The sequence below is a fragment of the Nymphaea colorata genome, chromosome 12 (assembly GCF_008831285.2).
Source record: "Nymphaea colorata isolate Beijing-Zhang1983 chromosome 12, ASM883128v2, whole genome shotgun sequence".
In the NCBI taxonomy this organism is placed as follows: domain Eukaryota; kingdom Viridiplantae; phylum Streptophyta; class Magnoliopsida; order Nymphaeales; family Nymphaeaceae; genus Nymphaea; species Nymphaea colorata.
The window spans coordinates 13,383,762-13,399,721 of NC_045149.1; the positions used below are offsets into that span (position 1 = coordinate 13,383,762).

At 37.8% G+C, this 15,960-nt stretch overlaps 1 protein-coding gene across 1 annotated transcript; it reads right to left on the reverse strand.

The window, feature by feature from the left end:
• Positions 1 to 1,553: 1,553 nt before the first annotated feature.
• On the reverse strand, positions 1,554 to 14,170 carry LOC116265445 (probable phospholipid hydroperoxide glutathione peroxidase). Its single transcript, XM_031646037.2, has 6 exons — positions 13,842 to 14,170; positions 13,136 to 13,212; positions 12,908 to 12,969; positions 6,700 to 6,818; positions 2,094 to 2,261; positions 1,554 to 1,874 (listed from the first exon to the last, which is right to left on the reverse strand). The coding sequence occupies exons 1-6, from the start codon at positions 14,124 to 14,126 to the stop codon at positions 1,842 to 1,844; spliced, it is 744 nt and encodes a 247-aa protein (XP_031501897.1). The 5' UTR covers positions 14,127 to 14,170; the 3' UTR covers positions 1,554 to 1,841.
• Positions 14,171 to 15,960: the final 1,790 nt, after the last annotated feature.

A 15,960-nucleotide genomic window follows, 5' to 3' on the forward strand; every position in this document is an offset into this window, starting at 1 on the left:
TAATTACCCTTAGGGATTTCAGTAGCATGATGAGTCTGACCACAGACTGCGTGCTCTCTCCAGAGATTTATTATGGATTTCCTGGTGGCGACAGAAATTATTTGGGAGACTAGATTGTAATATTGTTCTTGTGGTGCAATACTAGGGGTTAATGCTGAATTGATGTTTTCCACTAAAAAAATGTGCATATATTTTCTACATTGACGGGGAGGGCACCAAGGTTCTCTTTCTTCTTCCACTAGCCACTCGCTGGAAATCCAATCCCCACCTCTTTCCCTCAAAATGGGAGGAGCAAAAGCACTCCTTGCAACCCTTGTTGCCCCTTGCATTTTCTCAAAATCCTAGCTCGTCAAACCTTCTGTGCCCTCCCCCAACCAAAAAACGTCCTGGTTCAGTTTGAGTTTGAGATGTAGCAAACTATTTCGTTTGAGTGTTTCAATTTGTCATCATTTCTTCTTTGATGATGCCACAGAATTACTTGAGATTTAACCTTGGAGGGAAATAAGTAAATAAAACAAATTACATGACAGTCTGAAATTGTCCGTCACTTTGAGCACCTAGCTAGAATCCGACATAAGTTTTGTTGTCTGTTTTCACACACTGGAACGCACAAACTCTTGTTTAAGTGATATCGCTGTTGTGTGAGAGAGAGTCCCAAATTCCAGAAACCTAACCAAGCAGTCGAGATATAAAGACTTTCTAGATTTTCATCTTTTACTAAACACCATACCTTTTTTTAAGGCAAAGAGCAACTTTTGGAGATGAATGAGGAAAAAAAATTCTGTCTCGGTAGCCAAGCAGGCCCTTAACGATCACATAAATGGGAAACCACTGAGGTTTTAGGAATAAATAAAAGAGAACAACCTCAGACTACGGACTCATCAACGATTTCTAAAATATTAATTGTTTCATGTCAGGACTTTGTCCAGCAACAGTAGTCCGGAACAGTTGATGGTAACAATAAGTGGTAACAGCAGTTTAAATCTCAATGTATCCGGTTGACTGGTTGGGTATGGTGAATGTGGTTGGTTTGGTAAAACCACCACAGGAACTTTTTTTTTTTCTTTGAGAGTAAACCATATGGGGCATGCACCAGATTTGTACATCTTTGTAACAGCTAATCGATACCATAATAACAATGATTGAACTGGATCGGTATAACTCAGGCCGAGTAGGTACACTCGTCAAAGAGGAGCCGCGCCCTCGAGCAAGGATCCAGCAGCAGGTCGCAGTTGATCTTTCAACATCAAAAGCAGGACAAGAGTGATACAGCTTGATTTTCATTCGGATGGACCACAGAACGAGTGCCATACTTTTCATTCACATCTTAGCAGAATGAGGCACTTCCATTATCATCCCATTTTCTGAATTTCGAATTCATTTTCTGCACCAAGAAAATGCCTAGCATTTTCAAGGCCCCATGAAAAATGCAGAGCACTACTTACTGCGCCTGACTTCAAGAATCTACAAGGGCCACGCGTTCCACCCACAAGGCGTGCATTAACATCGATCACGTAGAGTTTCATGAACGTGTGTGTGAATACTACATCGTATAATATATAATTACAAGATTTCACGGAAACATGATGCATAAACAGATCATTATTCCAACCCCCTCTCTCTCTCACTCTCTCTACACTCGTTATTTAATATAACCATAAATGTAAATGCACAGCTATATCCGACCACAGGGTTTCACGGATATATGTGTTGCATAAACATTACATAGGGTTTCACGGACATATGTTTGCATAAACATCACATCATGTATATGAACTATACAAGGTTTCACGCGTATCTGATGCATAAACACTACCTTATTCCAATCTTTCCCTCTCTCTCTAAGAGACACCCAGCACCTTCTTAATATCCTTCTGCAGAACACAAAAATAGAAGACGATTGTTAACTGAGAAGGGATGGTTGCTAGCCAGGTGACCAAATATATGCAAGGGGAGCGATTAATATGGTAACGAAATTTCAGGTGGGATACCAAAAGGTTTCTAACAAATATTTATATACATGTTGATTTTTATTTCAAAAATTCGGGCTGAATATGAAACAAGTAATGGGCGTATGACCCAATGCTCGATACCTCGATGCTCAGAGGTGAAGTCGTCGGTGCGTAGCGATCAATCACATGCCCTTCCTGATCAACCAAGAACTTTGTGAAGTTCCACTTTATGCTGTCACCAAACATTCCACCCTTGCTTGACTTCAGAAACTTGTACACCGGAGCAGTTTTCTCACCGTTCACTTCAACCTGCCAAAAAAAAAGTTAAAAAACATATTCACTGGAGAGCCTGCTGATACTTCTAGAAACCTAAAGAACCTGTGATTAGATTTGGTCTTCGGGCATCAATATTTCCTTAGAATATTGCAAGGTCAGAGCTTTAAATTTTAGTAACCAAGATTTGTCAAATCAGGCAAATAGGATTGCAGACTATTACCGAAAAACCAAAATAGAAATGCTGACATAATATGTTGCTCGATACAATTATATCATCAATGAATGAAATCTCCCAACAACCTTTTGAGTAGTTTGCGAGCTTGCCACTATTTTCAGATAGGACCATTTGCAAGCAAACAGCTGATCCATACTTTAAAGTAGCATACACTTCGTATGTATACTGGTTTCAGAAATAGAAGCAGACAGCTGATGCCATACATGGGCAGCGATTGTATTTATGGGGAGGAACTTCAGGTGCTCAGGAAGGATTCCATGTCCCTTATAGAATATCTAAACAAAATACAAATGGTTATACACCAACTTGCCATTGTAGGGTGTGAGGCAGTAATGATAATATGGTGCAGTAGGTTTTGAGTGGAGGTGATTGCCATTTCTATGTTTGCCTACTCTTCCTACATATGACAAATTGCAAGCCAACTTCATCCAGTATGAGAGACATTGATGGGAGTTTTTGAAGGCTCCCAAGCTAGGTAGATTCTCAGGATGCATTCCTCGTTGGTGCTTCTTATAGGCAAGGGCAAATAGGTTCTGTAAACCATTGCTGGAAGCAAGGATGGCGAGGCATACTCCTTAACCGGCGAGGCATACTCCTTAACCCTAATACACTTCTAAATGCTCACGGACAAAGAAATGTTCTGATGTAGTGATTAGAGGTCCTCACTCTAATCCCCACCGAGGAACGAATTAAATGAAAAACAAGAATCAATAACAAATAAAAGCAAGAAAGCAAGGGAAGTAGCAAAGTAAATTAGGGTTTTCTTAATCAACTTCAACAATATCCAAATAAACCATATGCCCCACCCCCCTCTCCCCCCCTTAAATAGGTCTCTAACGACTTCAGATCTTGGATGCATCATGAGACAAAAGATCCAAATTCAAGCTAATAAATGAAGACAAATAAGAAATATAAATGAATGAAAATCAAATGGATCCAACATAAACTTAATAGTTCAATCCAACCTAACTATAAACTAAATGGATAGTCCCTCCGTCATGTTTCCTCACTTGCAATTTGCTTGCTATGAGGTAATACATTAAAGCAAATTGATGGTCAATCCTCAAAATAAATGGAAATATCCTACAGACAGACATGAATAAAGAGAATACTAGCAATAAGGGGTTAACGAGTTGCTGCTGTCTGCCTTTGTTGAGTTCAACCTGAAATAAAATGATCATATGAAGTGGTACTTTGATTTTGGGGCAGCAACTCATGTAACAAGTGATGCAGGTAAACTCCTTAGCCTTTTTCTTACTCTTTAGTAGGAGCAATGTTGTCACTGGGGATGGAACGGACGACCCTATCAGTCGCAAATGTCCAACATTCTTCATATTACCAAGAAAAATATTGTTTATATCTCAAAATTAGTCGATGATAACTATGCTTCAGTTTTCACTTCTTCCTTGTGTAGGTCAAGAACCTTAACACAAAGCACACATTTATTGAGGGGAAGACAGGATAGTATCATGTTTCTAGAAAATGCTTTCAAATATTCTACCATGAAGATCCATCGAGTTTCTTGTTTCTTCTAAATGTGTCCCCTGAAAGTGACAAAACAAAATTTTGCATTGTCCGTTAGGTTACTATAGAAGTGATTCTGTTAAGAAACTTGTTTATGATAAACTCATTTCTCGATGTGGTCTTGGTAGGAGTGAGATATGAAATTGTCCTGGCTGTCATTTGTGTGAGAGTCATATACTATCTTTCCATTCAGCAAATGAAAGAACTTTAAGGCCTTTTAAAATTGTGTGTCTTGATGCGTGAGGGCCTGCTCCCATTGCTTCTGGCTCTGGAAGTTGGTATTATATAATTTCTGTTGACAATTATTCCCATTGTACCTAGATATATTTCATAAAAAATAAATTTTGAAGTCTTTTCCTTGTTCCAAGGTTTTTCGTTCTTTGGTCAAAAATCAATTCTTCGAACCTATCCAATTTTTTTCAATTTGATGGAGGTGAATTTAAATCTAATGGTTTCATGCATTACCTAGACAGTAATGGAATATGGTAAAGGTTGTCTTGCTGGCACACACCTCAACAAAATGAGATCGTGTGTGAAAGCAGACATTATTGGAAGTTCAATAAGCACAACGTATGATAGTAATCTCCCCATCTCTCTATGGACATGAGCATTCCATACTGCAGTATATGTGATAAAGAAATTCTCCATTATGATTTTGAAAATAAAATTCCATATTATACACTGTTTGGCATCCATCTTGCCTGTTTTTAAGATGTTTGTTATGTTCATAACTTCATATTGACTAGTCCCTGAGACACAAATCTCAAGACAAAGCTCTCAAGTGCAGGTTTGTAGGTTATGTTCATGAGTATAAACTATAAGGCTACAGTTACTATGATGCCATCGGCAAATGGGTGAAGATGTCACACAATGTTTCTCATTAATGAGTTGAACTTCGCTTGGCACCATGACGAGAGTCATGGATAAACATCACTGATGGAGGTCTATTATCCATGGTTGAGTACAGAACTCCTTGCTAGTCCTGATGGATAATGTTCTTCCAATTATTTGTAGTAGCCAGAGCCAAGCTGCACAAGTTGAGGAGTCATCAACAAACAATGATTCAAGGATATCTTTTTTACTATTTATTCAAAACATGATGCTAGCCACATTGATTGTTTTAATTAAGGCTAGCTTGAAAGGTTGTAAGCCTCCAGCCACAACCAGCATTTTACGTCACAAGTTTGTATCCGATGATGGAGATCAATATGTTGATCTTACTGAATATTCCAATAGATAGACTTTCGCTCGCCAGACAACATTTATTCAGTCAATCAGGTTTCTCAATCATGCACAAGCCACATACTGGCCATATGGACACAGTTAAATGCATTTTGAGATAACTAAAGAGGATGATTGGGGATAATCTTGTCTATGAGCATATACAACATGGAACATGGGGAGCTAAGCACAAAGCTGTTGTCTACAGTGATGCATATTAGGAAGTGATCCAAATAAGAAGAAATCTTTCCTAGGGTTACCATGCATTTATCTATACAAGGGTACTATGCATTTATTGATACAAACCTAGCATTTCGTAGCAACAGGAAACAAAGTTTGTGAATAGATCCAGTTCTGAGGTAAGAGTATAGATCCATGGCTGCTGCCTCACGTAAGGTTACTTAAGTTCGACATTTATTAACAAAAAGTGAAGGAAAAAACTTCTCGTGCTCCCTTCTCCCTTATCGTGACAATCAAAAGTGCCATAAACATGTGTTGTAATCCAGTTTGTCACAGTCAGGCCAAACACCTTGAGATTGATCAACATTTTGTGAGAACGAAAGTTTGAGAAAAAGAACAAGACAAAGAACAGCATGCTGATCTATTCACCAAAGGCTTCACCCAAAACAGATTTTGGATGTCCAAAGGCAAGTTGTTCATGGTTTATGACCATGTACAATATGAGGAGGGTGAGAAAAAAAATTGTATATACGTATTTGGGTCTAGATCCCATCCAAATATAGATCCAACTGTGAGTTATCACTTATCAGGCCTAGACATGCACTGGTACTTTTTAGTCCATATAAATTAGATCCTTATATTTAATACGATTCAAGTGAAAATACATCATGTTCATTCTATATCTGGGTTTGGATCCAACACAGAATCCATGTGTGTTATTGTATTTTATACTCTGCATGTAAGCAGTGGCAGTGTTATCTTTTGTATATCACCTTGTATTCTTCAGTCATCTAACATTTTGGATATACTAAATCAAATGTGAATTAGGGCACGCCTGAAAGGACAGAGGCTGCCGTCTTGCTACTGAGGAAACTCCTCCACACCCCTCATCTCTTCTTTCTCACATTCAAATGTTTCTGGACATCAAAACCTAACATTGGGCGAGCTCCTTTCTCTCTGGCATCTCTTCTTCTCATTGGATGAATCTGGATATCTAAATCTAACAATAATTTAATCAATGAACAAAAAATGAGGCTTAAATTGGTTACAGTTTATAGCTTTATAGACCAAACACACATATTCCCCCACCAAATTAGCTTACTGGTGTAGGAAAAGATTTGATTAGCAAAAAAATATAAACTTATATATTATCATTTTAATAATATTATCTAATTACTTGGACATCCAACAGTTTATTTTTCTTAAATTGAAACAAAAGCATTACCAGTTGAAGATAACATTATTAGTGGAAACTCATCACCTGTGCTATTTGAAACTTCTGCCCGGTAATAATTAGTAGTCTGTGTTTACCTTGTCAAAAACAGGGAACTCAGCCTTGAATCGAGTGCATACAACTTGCTCAATCTGTTCATTGGTTCCTGGCTCTTGGCCACCAAACTGATTGCACGGGAATGCCAAGATTTCTAATCCTGCATTTGTTAGTACTCTTATTCAGAATTCTATGCATACATGCACAAATAAAGTAGACAGAATGGGTCTGTTATACAACTAAGAAGTTTATTCTTCCTAAACAATAAAAATTACATTGCTAAAATGATTAAGCACACACATGCAAGCATGCACGCACACACACACACACATATATGAGAACTAGATTTGGCTGTGCAACCATTTGGTTATTGGCTGTCTGATGTTCGTTGCCATTTCAGCTCGGAGAATGGCTGTGTTTGGGAAATCCAATTGCACAGATTTCAAACAAACAAAACTATACGATTCAAAAAAATTGCTGAAATCTGGATTGTGGATTGGATTTTCTGAGGATTAAACAATCAACGGTTCAATGTTTTTCGAGGCATAGATTTGATTTTTACATTGGACTTTGATATTTTTTTTAAATGGACCCTCCACGTTGTCAGGTTTTTGAATAAGCCAGCCCAATCCAGTTGATTTTGCGCATTATCAAATTTTTGATGTCTCGAGAACTGTTAATAGAAAAACCAGTGTTGTAGATGTAACATACACGATAAACTACTTAATATAACTAGAAGAAAAATGAAACGATACCCCTGACCAGTTTCAGGGGTGTACAACTATACCACATTGGGTATCATTAATGATATGCTCCTTGTTCTATTCGTGCACTACAGTACGATATTGGCTGTAATTTACATTAATTACACAATAAAAATGTAACAAAGTGTTATTTTTTTTAAAATTAAAGTTACATAAATTTCTTAGATTGAACATGATGTCCGATGTGAAAGACATTCTTATGCATCTAAAATAAGAAAAACAGAAATTATGGCTGATTTCATGCCATAAAAAATAGAGTTTTATCTCAGAAAATCATTTTTTTACTTTAAAAAGTAAAAAATGAAAATTCATATTTTGTGACCCTAAATTGCTTAAAGACTACAAGGAATAAGTCATAGACACTGAAAAGTATCTATTTTCATCAACATTTAAGTGTTGGGAATAATTTAAGTGGTCAATTTTGATTACTTCTAATGAAATAGTGCATGATGTAGGTAAAGTAACCTTTTTTTTTCATGCAATTCATGTTCTTCCATGTAGTGTTTTTTCCTTATTTTTTTACTGTTTTGTGAATTCTTGATTTTTTCAAAAGCTTTTATAAATTTTTAAAATTAAAAAAAATTAAAATTGCAATTTTGTATATCATATTATGTTCCATATCTAACTTAAACCGACCGATGCTGGCTACGTTGCACATTTTGCAATACTTAAGCTTGAAAAATGATTAATTTAATGCATTTTTTCTATCAAGCCACTCCTAAAATCATATTTATAAGGTTAGAATGCACAAAAAGTACTTGTGATAATCAATTTTAAGGAGTCTGGTTTTTACTCTGACCTAAGTGGTGAGGGATATACTAATTCTTCCACGTACACATATGTACATACATCTCTATACACACATATTTTACTATTTTTTGTTTATATCAGAAATTTAGAATTATAATAAAAGTCAATTTAAAAAAAAAAAAGCAATATGAATATAAAAACTGTATAATGTTAAGGGTTTGTATTCCCCCTTTTGTTCTTAAAAAAATTAGATTAATATTTATAGGTGTTGCTTCAGCAAATATAAGATTTTCCATGTTTTAAAACATTGAGATACATTACTATTTACTTAAAAGCTTTTTTCCTTTATGCTATATAACTTGTAACTGTTAATTATTCAACTTTATTAAATTTGATCTTTCAAATTTTTAAGGATGTTATCATATTATGAAATGTTAATTTGTTTCCACTATAATGCATTTTAGTCGTTACATCTTATAAAGTGACGGTTTATAGATTTTACCAGGATACTTATAGTTTTGTAACATACTAGTCTCTCCATTCTAACAGAGATCACTTACGTGTGCCATGTTCCGAGTAAGCTCTACACTCATTAACCATTTATTTTGCGCTTAATGCTTCATATAAATGTGACTATATACAAGAATCTATGTATTTATTTATTTATTGCTTGCTCAAAAGCATCTACTTCAACTTAGGTGCACCAAGGCTTTGTGTTCTATTCATTGTCTAGAATCCACTCGAGGCTTTTGGCATTGACACTTATTTTTAAGAGGTAGAAATTGATGGTTGACAAAAAACACAGTTTGCTATTTTTATTGTTAACGATAAGATTGAAAGGCAACTATTCTAGAGAGATTCAAGGAAAGAATCCCAGCAAGATCAATCAAAATTAATGATAAAGGAAAATAAAATCTTTCCACAAAATCAGATTTAGTTTCTCATGTTTATCGTTGCCAAGATTATGGGAACTTCACCTATTTAAGTTCTTTCTATGCTTCGTGTAACCAAGGCTCTATGCTTTGTGTAACCAAGGCTCGTGATAGCCTTCCATGGTAAAAGACCATGCACGTTTAATGAAAATAAGGTTTTCATTGTTTGTTCTTATTTGTTCTGCTTCTTTTATATTTCCTCAACATTTATAAAGGGGTCAAAACAAAACCATTGAGGACCGATATTGTACAAAAGATGATGGAGGAAAATATTAAAAATAAGGGAGCAACCACTACAAAGTCAAGTTCATTCCTAGACTTCTGCTCTCACCGAGCTAAAGATTGTCAAGTGTTGAACATTGCTTCCTTGAAAGAATGCCCAGGACCGTTGTCAGCAATTAAAGTGTGATTGAACCATCCATAACTGCTCGACAATTTACAGGTTCAGTCAATGAGACTTCGTACAAGAATGTTTTACGTTTCAATACTCATCACAAGAAGAAGATGAATGACACGACACATAAAACCTACAATTTTGTGGCAACCAGGTGGTGCCATGACTTAAGTGTGTTCGACCAACTGCACCATGTCAAGGCCCTCAATGCAACTCCAAATGCCATTAATGACCTAATGTGGTTGCAAACTCAAGTAGGGTGTTGGCTAATAATATTCGAGTTCATAGTCATGGTATTGGATGACTTCGACATCATACTTGAAAATTCTTCATATAGGCTAAGACTATGATGTTTCCCACTCGTGGTTGTTGTTGTTATTAGATGAGGCAGCCCTTCTGGGTCCCACTAGTGCACAATTCTACCCGAGTCATCATCACTTTTTCAGTGTCGTCCTCACAGTTAATAAATAGGTTTGACCAAAGACAAATGATGTATCTTGTTCGATGTTGTTCCAAAAAAAATGATGTTCACCATTACAAAGTGCTGGTACTCGTCAAGCATAACATTCACTTGATCAATTTGTCCAGATGCTTGCTAGTGATGAGGCTGAGCTTGGTCCCAAGCAGTGTTTTAAAACTTGCTGAGTCAACCCGTTGACTCGGTTAACTCGGTTTGACTTCGATGGTTACCGAGTCATCCCAATGGGAAAACTCATTTGCAGTTAACACTTAAAACCCAACTGGATTTGGTTATGACCCGGCTATAAGTCGGCCCGACTGGACCAAAACTCGGCTTGACTCGGCTGAAACTCAGTTTCACTCAGTCAAAACTCGTTTGACTTGGCCATCTAGTGATAAAATTCATATTATACAATCAATCAACAAGGGGTTAGTTAATTGCTATTTAATTATTTGACATGAGTTTCTAACTTACACTGGCACATAAAATTTAAAATTATAGCTCATTTATTAAAATTTGCATATTGCAAATAAAAAGTCAAATATGATTAGGCTTAACTTCATCTATGATTATCTACTTGTTTCAATTTGTAGATCATTTTGGCTCTTTATCTTTTGGAATTTTAGTTTTAGATAATTATACATATATGTTTAGTTTGTTAACCATTGGATAGTTGTAGATATCAAATATATTGATTTTAGTATTTGTTTCTTGTCAAATTGTTCGTTGATAGATTGATCCTTGCTACTTACTTATGTTCAAAGATGAAGCTATGAAATAGCCACAACTATCTAATTGTCCATTTCCTTGTCGTCATATGAGTAAATATGACTTAATCACTACTTACTTGATATCAAGTTAATTTATTTTTAGTTATACATGTGTCAACTCATTTTACAACCTTTTTATGTTCAAATGACAAATTATTATTTTTCTATCAAAAGACAATAATTAACAAAACCCAATCCGAGTCACCAAGTTGACCTGTTGAGGCACGAGTCAAGGATGGACAAGTCGAGTCCCAAGTCACTGAGTTTTCAAACATTAGTCCCAAGCAACCCAAATAGGCTTGTCTAGAATTGTCCAACAAAAGAGTGTCTTGGTCCCCAACAATATCCAAGGGCATTTCTGTCCCAAGGGAACAATCTAATTGCCCCCTCTACCCTGCAATGGTGAGGTGCAAGGATGAAGCCTCATATTTAGAAAAGAAATCAACCATCACTAGAATTAAAGCCATCTCATCAACCTTCAACAGGCCAATGATGAAGTCCATAGAAATGTTTTGCCATGAATGTACAGCCATTCCCTTGAATTGATGTTGCGCGTTCAGCTCCTATTGCAGCTACTACTGCTGTTTTCTTGATCTACCCTATTGGTCAATGAAGCTTGTCTGATGGTATGTCTCTAGGAATATCTAGTACTTTCAACTTCATCATTATATTCCAGGCTGAACACAACAACCTTATGCATCCATTCCACAAGTTAGGTGTGGCTGGTGTATCCGACAGCTCTCTATTCAGTGCTATGCATGGTTCCTTGGTAACCACTAGTTTGATCAGGAAAACTACTGAAATGAATTTGTCAATGAAGGTCACAGATTCGGTCAAGGCGAAGAAACATATAATATTGTAGCTGCTCATGGTTATTTTGGCCGATTGATCTTCCAATATGCTAGTTTCAACAACTCTCATTCCTTATACCTCTTCCTAGCTGCTTGGCCTATTGTAGGTCTAACAAGTTCAACACTGCTGCAGGAGCACTAAACTAAGTGTAATTGTAGGTCTAACAAGTTCAACACTGCTGCTGGAGCACTAAACCAAGTGTAGTATGTGGCTACTATAATCAATATCATTGCTTATGGTAGGTCATGAGGCCCAGAACTACTGACTCTATAATGAAATTATGAAACATGCAGGTGCTTGTAAGCAGAAGAGCTGCAAACTTAGGCTTAGTTGCTTGCTCCTACTTCTAGCCAAATATGATAACTGATATATTTCACTTCATGAGGACCATGGCAAACCATTTACATAGACATCATTACTAGCATACTAAAGGTAAACATGGTCGTTTCAATCTTGAAGATTGTACGTTGAATGAAAATTGACAAAACCCTTACACAACTAGTCAAATTTACTCTTTTGACTGTAGGCAAGGTAGACGTCATTTTCAATATACTTGAGCTAGCAAAATGGTAGGATCTGACCAACAAGACAATTAAAACAGGTTGAACCCATGCATTGGGCCAAATGGGGCTGCACTTTACTGAGAGGCATGGAGCAACATACGAAGAATTGACACAATGGAATGGCTAAGACTCTACAGTAGACAAGGCTACGGGATGTGCCAGCCATTTATGCTTATTTGCATGGCCAAGGAAGAGATAGAATTGGCGAAAGACCTGCCCAAAAGGACACCGCATGGACTTTTGAACAGTGTTAGAGACTTGGAGGTATCGTGAAAACTATGTAATACAAATTACTTATACAGCTGCTTGGCAGACCCTTGCCGTTGTTTGGAACCTTAATTGCACAACCTTCTAAATCGAAAGAAATGAAGAACTTCAGCCTTAGCCAATTAGTCAAATAAGAAATACTGGCAGTGCGTTAGTCACCTAAGCCAGGACAATCTTAAGGGACATAAAAGGCTGCAAAGGTTCAACTGTTCAAGAGCTTTAGGTTGCATGCGATGCTTAGATGAAGGAAAAGTAGCCATGTTATATGTTTGCAAACAAGTGGAAAAGAATCTATAGGTGGGTATCATCTACAAATATTTTGAGAAAACAGGCACCGGATGAAAAGCAGAGAACGAAAATTAGTGCATCACATAAAAGGACGGAACATAAGGACATGGACAAGTACCCAAACTTTCAATAAAAAACAAAGTTGATCAAGCATTATGAATAAAACATGAGATATCACACGAAACAAAATGATAGGACAAAAATGGAACCTTGGTCCTTGTACTTGTCATAAAGCTGATTCAACTCCTTGTAGTTTGAGTCTGTTAATCCGCTGGAACAAAGTCATACAAGTTAAATAATCACTACGAATGTCATGAACTTGGAAATTCAGAAAATTGAAACAGGTACTGCCAATAATGTCGAATTTCATGTGCTCATAAAATTCACTATTCCGCGCGCAAAGAAGCTTCTCTTTCTTCTCCACCTAAAAGACTCACCATTGAGACGCCACATTGACAAGTAGCAAGGTCTTCCCTTTGTACTTGCTCAATTCAACGTCATTTCCTCGCACATCCTGCCAAAGAGAGATTAGATCGCGAGAGGCCGAAGCTAAACTCTGCACATATTAGTTATGGGTAGTAGAATAGGAACTTTATCATAAAATCTGAACGACATGTCTGACTGATTCCGCTAAAATTCTCTTCCAGACCAATCTCCTGGTCAAACTAAACTCAAGCAACACAGAGAATGGAAATTAAATAAGACTTATAAGGAGTTCACGAAAAATTATTTCACAAAAACAAAATCAAGAGCACCAACTCTCAAGAACAAGCTAAATTCCGTCGCCGTTGGTAAAAATAGAATTCCTACTCAGGAATAGAGAAAGACAAGTAGAGCAATTCCTTCATAACAGTGGGAAGTGATACTTAAACCCAGAGAACCGAGTATAAACCAACTTCGTTTCTTCTCCTCCAAGGTCCTATATACCAACCCAAAAATCCAATAATAAACAAAAATTCCGAACTAAAAGTGATACAACCCTGTAAGGGTTCAAACAGGATCCTCCGTATACAACCAATTCCACTGCATCAGACATAAGCTGATCGCTGAATTCGATTAGCCCTCAGACGGATCCCCAGTGAGTAAATCCCAATTCGTTCAAGAGAAGGGTGTGTGGGGGTTTGGGGGAGAGAGAGAGAGTACCTTCACAGTGAAATCGTGAAGGTTTTGCTTCGGAGCAGACGACTGGCTGGCCATACCAGAGACGGACCGAGAACAGGGAAAGACAGACCCGTGAGGGGAGGCCGCAGAAGGGCAGGAGGAGGAGGATGCAGCGAGACCCGTCCTGTATAGCGAGGAAGAAAGAATAAGAGGAAACGGAAGAAAGTAAGACGGAGGGGCTATCAGGGGGGAGCTGGTGAGTCGCCGGAACACCAGAACAGAGGAAAATGGGATCGCCCGGACACCGCGTAGCCGCGCGGAGAGCATGCAGAGTAGGGCGAAGCGGGGAAGGAGCACTCTCGGCTACAAGCGGAAGTATTTATGGGCCTCCGTGTAAAAATTCGACATCGGTGTAAGGTCCTCTCGTAGACGTGGCACAGAGCGTTACACGCGGCACGTGACTTTTCTGAACACGTGTCCGTAGCAGGTTCTCATGTCCCACCTTTTGGAGAGAGACTGCGTGAGAAGTCAGCAGTCAGAATGGATCGGGTCCGGAATCGAGGGTCCAAACCAGTCATACAGATTAGCTGGAAAACCGTAGCTTCGTTAGCCTCGGCTCGTGTCAAAGCGAGACCGGGCAGTACGGAGTTGGAAAAAACGAGCACTTTTTATTTTAGAACATTTATTTGTTAGTTATAAAATATAAAATAAAAGAGGAAAATTGAAATCAGTTGGTTTGTCAAATGTTTTCAGATGAAGAAGTATTTAAATCGGCTGCATAATTGCCAAAAACTATAGTCACAAAAAGCACTTTTTTTTTCGAAAAATGAGACCAAAAAAACGCGATACATTACATTATTCTTTAAAACTAAAAAAACGTTTTTTTTAATGTTAAAAACAAAAAAACGCATTCGTTTATTTAACTTTTTTTTTACTTTTTTCATTTTTTTATTTTTTTAATGCTAAATTGTTTTTCATCATTTTTTATTTTGTATTTGTTGCAAATCTACTTATCTTTTAATGTTTGTAAGATAATGTTTGTGTTATTAGTTTATCACTTATTTTAATTTTTTTTTATTTTTATTTTTTAATTTTTAAAAATTTATTTTTCATCTTTTTCAAGCTCGTCATATTATACCCCAAAAAAACCTTGTAACTAGGTGGAACTGGAGCAGTTCCAGACCCGGACCTGAGCTTCACGCTCGAGCAAGACCTCGACGTCGCTCCTTTCTCCTTCATTTCCCCCTCTTCATCTCCTCTTCGTTTCTTCCTCTACCGTGTTGCAGAGAAGAGGAAGGCGGACGGTGTGGAAGTGGCGGCAGCTGGACCGGCGGAGGAAGGGTGACGGCGGTGGCGACGGCATTGCACGGGTAAGCCGTCGGTCTCCCTCCCTATCTCTTCATCTTTCTTCTCTTCCGCCACTCTCATGAATCCTCCCCTCTCTGCCGTGTTCTCTCTACCTGCTTGCTCTCCCTCTCCCTCCACTGAACACACCAACACAACTCGCTCCCTCTCGTGCTGTCTCACTCCCTTACCCACACTCTCTCTATTAGAGCTCGCTCTCGGTCCCTTCTGTTTTCTCCATCTCTCGTGTTGTGCCCCTCTTCCTCTCACACTAACTACACCCTCCTCTTGCTCGCGTGCTTTTTCCCTCATTTCTCTCTCTCTTGCTCTCTCTCGTTTGTCCATCTATCTCTGTCAAACGCCTCTCCCTGCCCACACGCTCTCTACTCAAGCTTTCTCCCTATTTTCTTATTGTTTTCCCCTTTTCCCCAACCGAGCACTCTTCATCATTGATTTTTTTCACTATATTATCGTTGCTTGATCAGATTTCATCTTGGGGATATGTTCTTCCCCCTCATAACAGTGGCTAGACGGCATTGGTGGTGGTGGTATTGCACTATTTTTGCCGTTTGGGGATCGTTTGAATGCTTAGGGTGGTTGTCGGAAGCATCACAACAGTTTGGACTCTTAAATTGGGGTGAACAAGGCCTAATCAAGCCTAGATGGTTGAATATTTTCTGTTGGAGCACGTATAATTATTTATTGAGCATGCTAGAATTAAGAATTGATGATTTAGGATATATGTTAGTGACTTTGCTTTTTTGAGAAAGTCTAGGATTATTTTGGAGAGACCATGATCTATGCTTATAATGACTTT

Coding starts and splice junctions, on each gene's coding strand:
- LOC116265445 (XM_031646037.2), bottom strand. CDS start 14,126: ATGCTCTCCGCGCGGCTACGCGGTGTCCGGGCGATCCCATTTTCCTCT. Junction 13,213..13,841: donor TTCACGATTTCACTGTGAAG/GTACTCTCTCTC, acceptor TCTCTTTGGCAG/GATGTGCGAGGAAATGACGT. Junction 1,875..2,093: donor CTTCACCTCTGAGCATCGAG/GTATCGAGCATT, acceptor TGTGTTCTGCAG/AAGGATATTAAGAAGGTGCT.